Consider the following 13,039-nt stretch of genomic DNA (forward strand, 5'->3'; position numbering starts at 1 on the left):
GAGCACATTTTGTAAGAGTGGAAACCTACAGACGAGGTTCAGAGCCTTTTCAGATGTTTCTGCATATATTTTTGTCCTGCTCTATGCTCGTGTAAATAATACCGATTCAACAGTGTTCCAAGGTGATCACCTTGGTACAGAATGCCATGGCCATTTTCCGAAACCGTTTCTTTGTGTAAGTGCCTTGAACCTTCGGTAAGTTCTGAATACCTTAGGCCCTAAGATGGAGGTTTGCGTTCTGGTTTCCTGGTGCAGGCCCCCTTCTCCTTTTAAAGGTGCCGGCCTCATTGGTATGATCTGGCTTCCCTCTGTCTCTGCATGAAAGCATTTCCTTCTCCCTCCCTCTGTTTGAAGTTGGCATGTGCATGACTCATCACAGGCTGAGAGTTTTGTGGACAAGCAGGGTGGGTCCCGGTTCACTAACTAAACCCTGAGAATCAACTGTGACCATGAATCACACAGCATTTCTTCCCCCACCCCATGCAAAACTCATGAGCCGTGCCCAGAAGTCCTCGACTGCTGGGGACTCCCTTTGTCGTCGTCGATTCCTCCCGTTAGTGACGGCCACGTGTGGTGTTCTCCCACATCCCTTCCGCAGGTGAGGAAAGGCAGGCTTGCAGGCTTTAAATAACTGGTCCAAGCTCACTGAACTGGAATGCTGAGTGTCACATCTCAAAACTCTTTCTACCAAAGGAGAAAGCTGAAGTCTGAGAAATATTTTACTTTAATAAGTGAAATTTTGAATATTCTGAAGATAAAATAACCTGGTACTCCTAAAAAGCCAGGTTCAACAGCTGATTCAGGAATGCTGCTAAGAGTTCAAAACATGCAGGAGGGGAGTCTCCTTGAGACAGAGCCAGGCCTCCCTCAATTTTGCATCCTGTGCATCTGTGCTCATTGTTGACTGGAGAGAGAACTGAGAGGCGGCAAAGAGGGAGGAGGTGGCGGAAAGCGAGGAAGGGTGTTGACAGGACTTCCTGGCATCCTATTTTACTATCTGCAGGCTCTTTGTTTCTAGATTTTCACTACACTTTTGTCACTTCAATAACTGTCTTACATATGAACTTTTTCTTTAATTTGTGTACTTTCCAAAGCAAACAACTTATGAAAAGAAGGCATGAGGCATGTAAAGTCACAGAGGACTAAAAAGCTAATGCTGTTTTGCTCACATTAGAGTTAACGTAAGGACACCACAAAGCTGATGTTAGTATAGGATGTTGATTTTGATACTGCAAAAAATGCTAAAATTTCAACTCCGTGTGCTGATAAGTAAACAGCTCTTGGCTCTTGGCCAACTAGGGCAACAGCTGTACCCAGCAGAATTATAGTACTGTCCAAAAATATTTCAGGTGCAAAAGCCAAAGTCCTGTTTGCAGTGTGTAACACACTCAGGAGGCTCCTGAAATATTATTAACTTCAGTAATGATGTAACTTGACACTGTCATCCTTTTGGAGTAAGTAACTCTTTATTGGCAAGATCTGACTTGGCTGGATCTTTAGACTACTGGTAGTCATTGGAGACTTCCTCCTCCATCACCTAAGGTTGACAAAATAGAAGAGGCATTTTATTTACTCCCTTTTAATTGTGATAAATTTAAAAAAATAGTATGTCCAGAAAAGGGAAATTTATACTTACTGTCTCATTTGTTAAGTGTTTTGGGGACAGCCTGCAAGAGCTCTGTAGATCTCTGTTGGCTACACAAAATGGCAAAAGCCACAGCTGCAGAAATTGTTGCAAACTTTTCATTCACTTCATCGTCAGATGAAGATCTCTACTATTACTTTGGAATTTGGAGTTAAATGCTGGTGCCCTTAATCTTGATGCTGAAGCTTTGGTGAATGTCCATACTATCTAATCTACACAATGTATTATTACCTTTGAAGTAAACTCTTGATGTCCCTTGTGGAAATGCATCTCTGCTGGAGTGTTTTGGCTCTCATATGGTCATTAGGTAACATCCACTTGCATTAAAAGACTTTGTCTTTAGAACAAATTTCTCTTCTACTTCTAAGTACTGGTTTCTTAGCAAATGAATACACTAACTAGCCAGTAAAAAAAATAAAAAATAAAAAATACTCATTTTAGGCTAGGCATGGTGGTTCATACCTGTAATTCCAGCACTTTAGGAGACCAAGGTGAGAGGATCGAGTTTGAGACCAGCCTGGGCAACATAGCAAGACCCTGTCTCTACTATATATATATATATTAAGCACCCAAATGTTAAGCAGGGGTGTTGAAGCAGGGTGAAAATCTGTGTGTGCAGTGTTGATTGAAGGAAAGGGAACTCACCCTTGGCTTTCTTTGTGTGTGTGTGTGGTGTCTGTGTGTGTGTGTGTGTGTGTGTGTGTGTGTGTATGTATATATATATTTCGGGGCATGGTGGTACATACCTGTAGTCTCAGCTACTCAGAAGGTTGAGGTGGAAGGATCCCTTTAACCCTGGGATTCAATGTTGCAGTAAGCCATGATCAAGCCACTGCACTTCAGCCCGGGCAACAGAGTGAGACCCTGTCTCAAGAAGAAAACAAAATCCACATTTTAGTCTTTCTTGCCTTTGTCAAGGGGGATAGAAAAGTAGCAGAGAAAGCTAATGTAGTTCAATGGGAAGAGCACAGGCCTTGGAACCCATCAGGAAATGAAGATGTAGATTATAATCAAAGCACCAGCTGTACTACTACCTATTATTGATGGGACCTTCAGCGACGCGCTCAGATTCTCAAGTCATAATGAAATGGTGATAATAACGACGATTACACCAAATTTGTAAGGCGAGATGAGGATGGTGTTTGTGAAAATCTTTGAAAACTGGGATCTACTAAGGTTATTTCCAGATTCCTTTGCCTTTTTTCAAAAAACAGCTTTATTGAGATAAAATTCATATACTGTACATTTCACCCATTTCAAGTGTACAATTCAGTGGTGTTGGTATATTCATAGATCTGTGCAGCCATCAGCACAGTCAATTTTAGAATATTTTAATCACCTCATAAAAAAGCCCATACCCTTTAGCTATCATCGCCCTGGCCCCTTCCATTGCCTGTTTAATTTTTATTTTATGTTTATTTATAGAGACTCTCGCATAATTTTTTAAATTAAGTTAAGTAAAAATAAAATTACTTGTGGATGACATTAAAATACTGTTTCCTATGAAGAATGTCTCTGCAGGGCTTTCCAGTCAATGATCTAAGTGCATTGGCAGGATGAGGGATGATGAGCTAAGTGTTAATAAATGACACTGCTAGGAAGATTACAATTCAAATCCGTTTCTATTTTGAGAAGCAGAAAAGATGGATGAGTACTCACTGTTACTGTTGAAGTCACGGTACCATGAAAGCCGCTCATTAAATCAGGATGGGTCTGTGGGAAGGTAGGGAGGGAGGGATGCATTGATAAGTGGAGGGTGGGTGGGAACTGCCCCCAGGAGCCGATCTTCCTAGCCCAGGAAATCCACACTACCAGGGAGCTGCTGGACTGTTCCTTACCTGAACTTCCTAAGCCACGAATTGGGCTTCATGCAGCAGAGCTAGGGAGGAAAGGATGGAAAGAAGGAAGGGAGGGAGGAAAGAAGGAAGGAAGGGAGGGAGGGAGAGAGGAAAGGAAGGAAGGAAGGAAAAAAGGAAGGAAGAAAGGAAGGAAGGAGGGAAGGAAGGAAGAAGGGAAGGAAGGAAGGAGAAAGCCCCTCCGGGATCGCCTTTATTTTCTGCACAACACAAACATTAAGCAGGGGTGTTGAAGCAGGGTGAAAATCTGTGTGCAGTGTTGGCTGGGGGAAAGGGAACTCACCCTTAGCTTTCTTTTTGTTCCAGGCCGCCAGATCCCGCCCTTGGACCCCCATGAAAATGGAAACAATGGAGCAATCAAACTTGTGAAGCCAACTACGCAAGCCAGCCGCCGGTGCTGTTGACCCAAGGGCCATGGTCCATGGTACTTGAAGAAGCCAGAGCCCACATCCCTGTGTGCTGCTGACGGACCCTACGCTCAGTGTCCTGGCACCTCACTTTGAGAAGAATGAGCACGCTGGCTTTGCATCCTGGAGGACCTGCAGGGGGTGGGGCAGAAAATGTCCCTGAAAAAGGATTTTAGAAAACCCTGGAGAAACCCACCACACCATCACAAAATGGCCTTTAGTGCATGAAATGCACATGGAAGGGATGTAGTTGCATTTTTGCTAAAAAAAACCTTTAAAAATTCTTGGATGTCTACAAAAGTCTTACTGCCTTATTATGTGTATGGGATACTAAAGTGGAGTTCCACTCGGATTTCCTGTGCTAGCTATCCAAATTCCGGTAACTTCTTCAGTGCCATTGCCTTTGTTGCCTAACCAACCTTCACTGAAAGGCAAATTTAATTCAGGAGGTTAGTTTTTAGCTAGCTTTGGAAGTAAGCCTTTATTTATTACTTTTCTGAGGGAAAGGGAGAAGTGTCAATGGACCATCACTCAGACTGACTTGAGCTATTATAGAAGCCAGGAAAAGTGTATTAGAAACTGTTGTCTACACCTCTTTTAATCGGTGAACATTTTTCTAAGTTATGGTCATATATACCCAAACAAACCAAATCAGACTAAATTATTGCATATAATTTTGGGACTGGGAGGCCTAGTTTGAAAGAGCAATTTAAGTAATCACTATGTAAGTGGTGAGAGATGCAGGATATACACGTTATTCAAGAGACCACCTGATATGCGTCTCTTCTGCAGGAGTACATTTCTCCTCTCTTAGAGAAGTTTAATGCACATAGTATAATTTTACTAAGAGAGTATCTCTTAGTGTCATCTCTAAGGGAAGAGAATTAACTGGAATTAAGTTTAATGTTTGAATCTAAATCATAGGGCAAACTTCTATTAATAGCAATTAATAATGGGTTATAGGAAAGCCAACCAGAGGAAGTATCAGTACCTTAAAATTCTAGACCCCCAAAAACTACAAAATCAGAGAAAGTATTTTTATGTTTCTAGCTTGGAGTGAAGGTTTTAGGGCTAACCAGAGGTCTGACCCTGGAATGCCAAGGAACTGAGAATGGGCTTCGATGAAAACCTTCCTTTTCAGATTCCCTATCTGCTCAGTTAATTAAAGATCTTTGAATCCAAAGGAAGTCAAGGAATAAAAAGCTTGGAAAGGAAAAAAAGTGATTCCTATTGAAAATTCAAATTCTATTACCATTCTAACTTACATAAAATGTTGGGATCAAGAAACAGTTGATTTCCTGCCAGGGCTTATATTAGGGGGTGATTCTTAAAGGACATTAGGATTGGTGCTCAGAAATGGTTAATCATGCTGTGTGCTAACCAGGGCCAGCTGGTATCTTCTTTGCCATGAGCATTCGAGGGACAGCTAACCCTTATAGACAATCTATAATGCAAAAGTCAGGAAAGAGATCGTGAGCTGATTAGATTCAAGGTGGCTCATGCCTGTAATCCCAGCACTTTGGAAGGCCCATGCGGGCAGATCATGAGGTCAGGCTTTGAGACCAGCCTGACCACCATGCTGAAACCCCATCTCTTCTAAAAATACAAAAATTAGCTGTGTGGTGTTGGGTGCCTGTAGTCCCAGCTACTCAGGAGGCTGAGACAGGAGAATTGCTTGCACCCAGGAGGCAGAGGTTGCAGTGAGCCAAGATCACACCATTGCACTCCAGCCTGGGCAACAGAGCAATACTCCATCTCAAAAAAAAAAAAAAAAGACCTGGCACTTCAGTAATCAGCACACTTCTGCTTCACTCAAGAGAGTTCATTGACAGTCTTAGGATATGAAGGCTGTAAAACAGTTATTTTGCTTCAAGAGTTACATTTGGCTCTCCCAAACAGGTACCTCAAAAACTTAGCAAGTGGCATTTGGATGTCTTGACAGGGCCTTTGCAGGAATTTTTCAGGTTATTTCCACATGTCCACATTAATGGTTGGCATGATGGTGCTTGCAGGCCAAGAAATGATCATACCTCTTGCCAAAGGTAAAAAAAAATTGAGTTGAAAATTAAAGTGACCTCTTTCCAGCTGACATGTAGGCTTAATTTGTAACCTTTCTTCATTTAGTTTTCCCTGAGAACCTGGATTTATCTCTAGACAGCAGATCAGGTTTTGAGCTGAGGGATAAGTATCCTAGCTGAGAGTTTTGTAGCTTTGGGCTGGGTTTGCAGTGGTTGTATTTTGCATAAAATGTCTAGTCTTAGCCACACGTAGTGAGCTACCCATTAATGAGCCCATTGTTTTATTTCAGAAGCACATGAAGGTGTAAAACCACAGTTACCTTTCTGTATTGACTTAGCTATTCAAGCCAGTCGGATGACAATATACATATATTCTGATCACCACTCAGAGCAGTCGGTGAAGAAAGTAGATCACACTTGGGCACACTGGTATTCACGTAAACATTGAATCTTCTCTGTGGATGCTCAGGCCTTGTCCGCAATGAGGCATTACAACCTTCCTTTGTTTTGTCTTGGGATTACTTCCTAGCTGTCTAATAATGAACCATAACCACATAATATTATGTAAAGGCCTGGAAATTGCTGTTGCTAAAAAAAAGTCATGTAGTTTCATGTGGTGTTTCATGTAACATTTTCCAAAATTTGTTCCTTCTCCCTTTTTTTTCTTTCATGTGTGGCATGAGTGTGTGTCTGTGTAAATATGACTGTGTATGTGTTTTTCCAACATGTAATCCATTTCACTTGTTGAGTTTGGCCTCTAGCCATACATTAATATAAGGTAGGCATGGCTTCTCAGAGGCCTGGTTTCCCAGTGGAAATCTCTGAGAATGGCAGTGGAGTTGTGCAAGCATTTTACATTGTCACATAATTGACTTGCCATTTTATGCTTTAAAATGGCACATTAGGCTGTTGAGTATGACATTACCTTGCAGACTAAAAGGTTGAAGAGCCGAAACTAACTTTTAACCAACAGTAAAGGCTGTGCCCCAATGAAAACTGAGTTCATTTTCTGAGAAAGGTTTGGATGGCTGAAATATTACCTCTACAGTCAAGGACCTTGGCATGTGACGGCTGAAACGGAACTTTTTTATGTAAGCTTCAGTTCTCATTGTTCTGCAATGCTCATTGGCAAGTTGAATGGTGAGCTAGCTTATAAACTAAAGGGTTCTGAGCTGTATTCAGACCTATTTGTTATCTAGCTTACTGTCTTAAAATTGTTGAAACCAGACCCCATAATCCAATGGCGCTGTTCTGTTGTGCAGACTGCTTCCTTTTCTCGCGTTTTTGCAAAGCGCTTCTGTCTGGGCTGGACCCAGTTCTTGCACACACAAGACACCGCTTCGGTCAGCTAGGACCTTTCCGCCATGTATCCTATTCTGTAGTAGAGCATTTCCTTCAACAATGCCCAACTGTATCTGTTATTTTTGGTTTAACACACACTGATTCATACTAATAAATATTTTAAGTTTTATGAAGTTTGTCTTTTTCTTATTACAATATTCAGTAAAATCATTTTTTTAAATCATAGTTAAACAGAGAATGATGATTCCCAGGGAAATGTGTGCACCTGTACATTTGCTGACATGCGTAAGAATGTTCCCGGAAACACTGTTTGCAATAGCAAAATGTTGTCTTCCACAAATGAAATGTGGCCCAGCCACCTGATGAAAGCTATCAGGTAATTAAAATTAATGCAATATTATCATGCATCAACATAGATCGCAAAAACAGAATCTGTAGTGCAGGCTGCCATCCTGCACACTCCCAAGGGAGCTATCATCATAGTGGCCTGTTTGAATGCAACCCTCAGGACCTGTCTCTGGCTGAGTGAATAAAGTAAGCTGAATAAGTACTAATGATATCAACTCACACAAAACAATAATTCAGACATTGTTTATGAATGTGGTTGTGTGCTAAAAGAATTAGAAAGTGAAGCATGAACTTCATGATGGTCCTTACCTGAAGGGAGGGAGAAAGTGAACAGGATCAGGGAGAACAAAAGGCATGTAACTATCAGTCATTTGCATTTACTTCATGATAGAAAAATCTGAAGACAGTATGACAAAAGGATAACACCTGGTCGTTTCAAGGCATGTGTTTTATTAGCCTCTATTTTTTTTTTTTTTTTTGAGACTGAGTTTCGCTCTTGTTACCCAGGCTGGAGTGCAATGGCGCGATCTTGGCTCACCGCAACTTCCACCTCCCGGGTTCAGGCAATTCTCCTGCCTCAGCCTCCTGAGTAGCTGGGATTACAGGCACGCGCCACCATGCCCAGCTAATTTTTTGTAATTTTAATAGAGACGGGGTTTCACCATGTTGCCCAGGATGGTCTCGATCTCTTGACCTCGTGATCCACCTGCCTCGGCCTCCCAAAGTGCTGGGATTACAGGCTTGAGCCACCGTGCCCAGCCTAGTCTCTATATTTTTTCTGAGTGTTTTGTTTTTCAAAGAGAAAGGGGAATGGAGACAAGAAACAAACAATAAAGGATCAGGGTGACTTCTTTAATACACAAGAAAGATTTCATAACTGTACTTGCCAAGTCAGTTACCCACTAAATTTGATGAGGGATAGTCACTCCCATCCCCCCTCCTCCATCATCTCAGCCTCCACTACCTGCCACCAACAAACACACACATACTTTCAAATTCATGCCCTTGTGGGGCTTATGTTTTCTCTGCATAGCTTCATTTGATGTCTAGAGAACTGGGAAAGTGGGAGATGAAGAGGAGACATGCAGCACCTTCATGTTCTCAGCATCGGAGACCTGTCTGAGGCCCCTGCTAGAAATGCTTCCGATATGTAATCAAACTAGAAACACCCACTGTCACCATCAAGAGACTCCGTGTTCCAACTTTACGAGAAAATACGCCTTTTGCATTTACTAAGAAGCAGTTGTCTGTGTATAGCAACTTTGGGAAATGTTTTTGGAAATAATCCCATGATTGAATTCAGATGGCATATTTCGTGCAGCCAAGACTTCGATGTCAATAGTATTCTGCATGGGGATTCCACTACCCACTCCTGCACAACTGTTTTGTTCCACCTGGGGGTGTATTTAATAGAACCAGTGTCTGAGGAGTTATGCCCTGAGGCTGGCAACTTGCACATTTTTACAAAACTTGCACATTTTTACGAGACAACCCCAGTGGATTGAGGGGGGCGCTGGAGAGCAAGGACAAGGAGCCCCGGCTGTACTCAGCTGACTCCAGCATTCCCTGTGGTTGCTATAAATAGTTCCTGTTCCTTCAAATAGTTCCTGTTCAGGCAGGTATTGTCTAGAGAGCAGACTTGCAGGTTGGAAGAGGAGAGAGACTTCATCCCAATTTCAAGAGCCTTCAACTCCAGGAATGTCTCCTCTCAAGTTTCTAGACATAACTGCAGCAACTGACTTTTTGAACATATATGAAGCCATCTTCTCCCTTCCATTTCAGTGTTCTATTAAAAAACTGAAAAGATAACACCAACTGTTGCCTGGTATCCTGAAAAGAGGCAGTCCCATATATGTTGGTCAGAGTATAAATTGGTATAATCTTTCTAGACAGCAGCTTGGCAATGCATGTCAAAAACATTTGAAATTAGCATATCCTATGAGCCACTAATGCTATTTTTCCATTTTTGGGAATTAATTTTACCTTTATGTGTGTGTGTATAACAGAAATATTATCTGATACTGCAAAACACATTTGTTTTGCCCAAAACTTAAATTGGCATAAAACAAATAATGATTCGGAGGTGAGTGGATCACGAGGTCAAGAGATCGAGACCATCCTGGTCAACATGGTGAAACCCCGTCCCTACTAAAAATACAAAAATTAGCTGGGCATGGTGGTGCATGCCTGTAGTCCCAGCTACTTGGGAGGCTGAGGCAGGAGAATTGCTTGAACCCAGGAGGTGGAGGTTGCGGTGAGCTGAGATCACACCATTGCATTCCAGCCTGGGTAACAAAAGTGAAAGTCCATCTCAAAAAAAAAAAAAAAAAAAGATTATATTACAGTTTCTGAGGGGAGGAAGTTGAAAATGACTTAGCTAGGTGGTTCTGGCTGGGGATCTTCAGATGTCATCTGGGGCTACAGTCATCTGAAGGCTTGACTGGGGCTGGGATTCTGCTGCTGAGGTGGGTCACTCACTGGCAGTTAGCAGGAAGCCTCCATTCCTCACCAGGGGAAACTCTCCATGCACTGCTTGATGACCTCATGATGTGGCATGAGCCCCATTCTGTCTGATGCAGAAAGCTGAATGTAGTTTTCTTCCACCTGTTTACAGAAAATGGGATTTTCTTTTCTATCACATTGTGAGGCTGAAAATTTTCTGAACTTTTATGCTCTGCTTCCCTTATAAAACTGAATTCTTTTAAGAGCACCCAAGTCACCTCTTAAATGCTTTTCTGCTTAGAAATTTCTCCCACCAGATACCCTAAATCATCTCTCTCAAGTTCAAACTTCCACAAATCTCTAGGGCAGGGGCAAAATGTCACTAGTTTCTTTGCTAAAACATAACAAGAGTCACCTTTACTCCAGTTTCCAACAAGTTCCTTGTCTCTATTTAAGACCACCTCCTTGCAGTCAGCTGAGATTGCAACACTGCACTCCAGCCCAGTGCCTGGTGACAGAGCAACAATCTGCCAAAAAAAAAAAAAAAAAAAAAAAAAAATCACCTCCACCTGGATTTTATTGTCCATATCACTATCAGCATTTTGGGCAAAGCCATTCAACAAGTCTCCAGTAAGTTTCAAAGTTTCCCACATTTTCCCATCTTCTGAGCCCTCCATACTGTTCCAATCTCTTCCTATTACCCAGTTCCAAAGTTGCCTCCACATTTTCAGGTATCTTTTCAGCAGCACTCCACTCCTGGTACCAATTCACTGTATTAGACCATTTTCATACTACTGGTAAAGACATACCCGAGACTCGGTAATTTACAAAATAAAGAGGTTTAATGGACTTACAGTTCCACATGGCTGAACTTTTATGCTCTGCTTCCCTTACAAAACTGAATGCTTTTAATGGCACCCAAGTCACCTCTTAAACGCTTTTCTGCTTAGAAATTTCTTCCACCAGATACCCTAAATCATATCTCAATCTGGGTCTCACAATCATGGTGGAAGGCAAGGAGGAGCAAGTCACATCTTACATGGATGGTAGCAGCCAAAAAGCTTGTGCAAAGAAACTCCCATTTTAAAACCATCAGGACCCACTCATCATCACAAGAACAACACAGAAAAGACCCCCCGCCACCATAATTCAGTCACATCATACCAGGTTCCTCCCATGACATGTGGAAACTGTGGAAGTTACAATTCAAGATGAAATTTGGCTGGGGACACAGCCAAACCATATCAGCTGAAGATGTGGGCACCCTTCCAGAAGGTGGTGGAGAGCTGGAGCTGGAGCCTCTTTCAGGAGGTGGTGGAGCGCTGGAGATGGGCCCCCTTCCAGGAGGTGGTAGAGAGCTGGAGATGGGTTCCCTTCTAGGATGTGGCAAAGAACTAGAGATGGTTCTCCTTCCAGGAAGTTGTGGAGAACTGGAGATGAGTCCCCTTCCAGGAAGTGGTGGAGAACTGGGGATGGGTCCCCTTCCAGGAGGTGATGGAGAGCTAGAGATGGGCCCCCTTCCAGGAGGTGGTGGAGAATTGGAGATGGGCTCCCTTCCAGAAGGTGGCAGCAAGCTGGAGATGGGCACCCTTCTAGAAGGCGGTGAAGAGCTGGGACTGGGTCTTTTTCTAGGATGTGGTAGGGAGCTGGAAATGGGCCCCCTTCCAGTAGGTGATGGAGAGCTGGGGCTGGGTCCCTTTCTAGGAGGCGGTGGGGAGCTGGAGATGGGCCTGCCTTCCAGGGCCTTACCTAGATGGCATCTGAGTGTCAGCTGCCTGGGCTTCTCCAGTGCTTTTCTTCCTGAAGCCATGGGGAGGAGAAACTTCACCCAGGTTTACCCATTTAGGTTTCTAAATCTTCTGCTTAGTTACAGACTCTTCCCCCAATCTGGGGCACTTCTGAGAGTGAAAAGGGCTGCTGGGACAGAAGGAGTAAAGGGTAGTTCTGAGCACACTGGGATGTGGATCATTCTAGACTAGCCGTCTTCTACACTTCTGGCACTGAGGGAGGGCATATTGGGGGACAGAAAACGCATGAGTTCCTGGGTAGCACCTTATTACCTATCTTTATAAAAATCGTCCATCTGTCCTCCCATCCAACAAGTGTTTATTGAGTGCTACTATGAGTCCGGTGGTGAACTAGTCCTTCACACTCCATCAGATTTCTGCAATTACCAAGCTTACAAAGGAGGGAATGAAGAGAAGAGAAGACAAGACAACTGAGAATGGCAAGAACGAGGAGTTCCAGGGCAGTGCGACTTGAGGAAGCACTCTGGCCACAGGGGTGGGAACCAGAAACTGAGGAGTCAGCCCCATCCCTTACTCATCAAATGATTCTGAGCAAGTTACTTGGTTTGTCTGAACCTCAGTTACCTCTTGTAAAATGGGAATAGTATCCACATCATGGGGTTAATGTCACATGAAGTGAAATCATTGTTTGCAAGGCACCCAGGACAGGGAACTGAGTGGCTATGATGATGCCATAGGCTTCAACCTTTGCCCTGAAGCCAGGAAGAGTTCTTTTTCCCTGTCCTCTTAGTTGCTACATTCTTTTATTTATTTATTTATTTTTTACTTTAAGTCTTAGTATACATGTGCAGGTTTGATACATAGATATACCTGTGCCATGATGGTTTGCTGCACCTATCAATCCATCATCTAGGTTTTAAGCCCCGCGTACATGAGGTATTTATCCTAATGCTCTCCCTCCCCTTTTCCCCAACCTCCCGACAGGCCTCGGTGTGTGCTGTTTCCCTCCCTGTGTCCATGTGTTCTCACTGTTCAACTCCCACTCATGAGTGAGAATACGCAATGTTTGGTTTTCTTTTCCTGTGTTCATTTGCTGAGAATGATGGCATCTAGCTTCATCCATGTCCCTGAAAAGGAACTTATTGTTTTTCATGGCTGCATAGTATTCATGATATATATGTGCCACATTTTCTTTATCCAGTATATTATTGATAGGCATTTAGGTTGGTTCCAAGACTTTGCTATTGTAAATAGTGCTGCAATAAGCATGCAT

The 13,039-nt window shown here is 42.9% G+C and overlaps 1 protein-coding gene across 2 annotated transcripts in view; it reads left to right on the forward strand.

Moving 5' to 3' along the window:
• The window catches only part of RAB31 (RAB31, member RAS oncogene family), a 156,851-nt gene extending 149,454 nt beyond the window's left edge, over positions 1-7,397 (forward strand). For both annotated transcript variants that reach the window (XM_010335629.3, XM_074383776.1), the window contains exon 7: positions 3,808-7,397. In XM_010335629.3, coding sequence (XP_010333931.2) covers positions 3,808-3,905 — 98 coding nt within the window. In that variant the 3' untranslated portion in view covers positions 3,906-7,397. The remainder of the gene's footprint in view (positions 1-3,807) is intronic.
• Positions 7,398-13,039: the final 5,642 nt, after the last annotated feature.

The sequence above is a fragment of the Saimiri boliviensis genome, chromosome 13, assembly GCF_048565385.1.
Source record: "Saimiri boliviensis isolate mSaiBol1 chromosome 13, mSaiBol1.pri, whole genome shotgun sequence".
Classification (NCBI taxonomy): Eukaryota; Metazoa; Chordata; class Mammalia; order Primates; family Cebidae; genus Saimiri; species Saimiri boliviensis.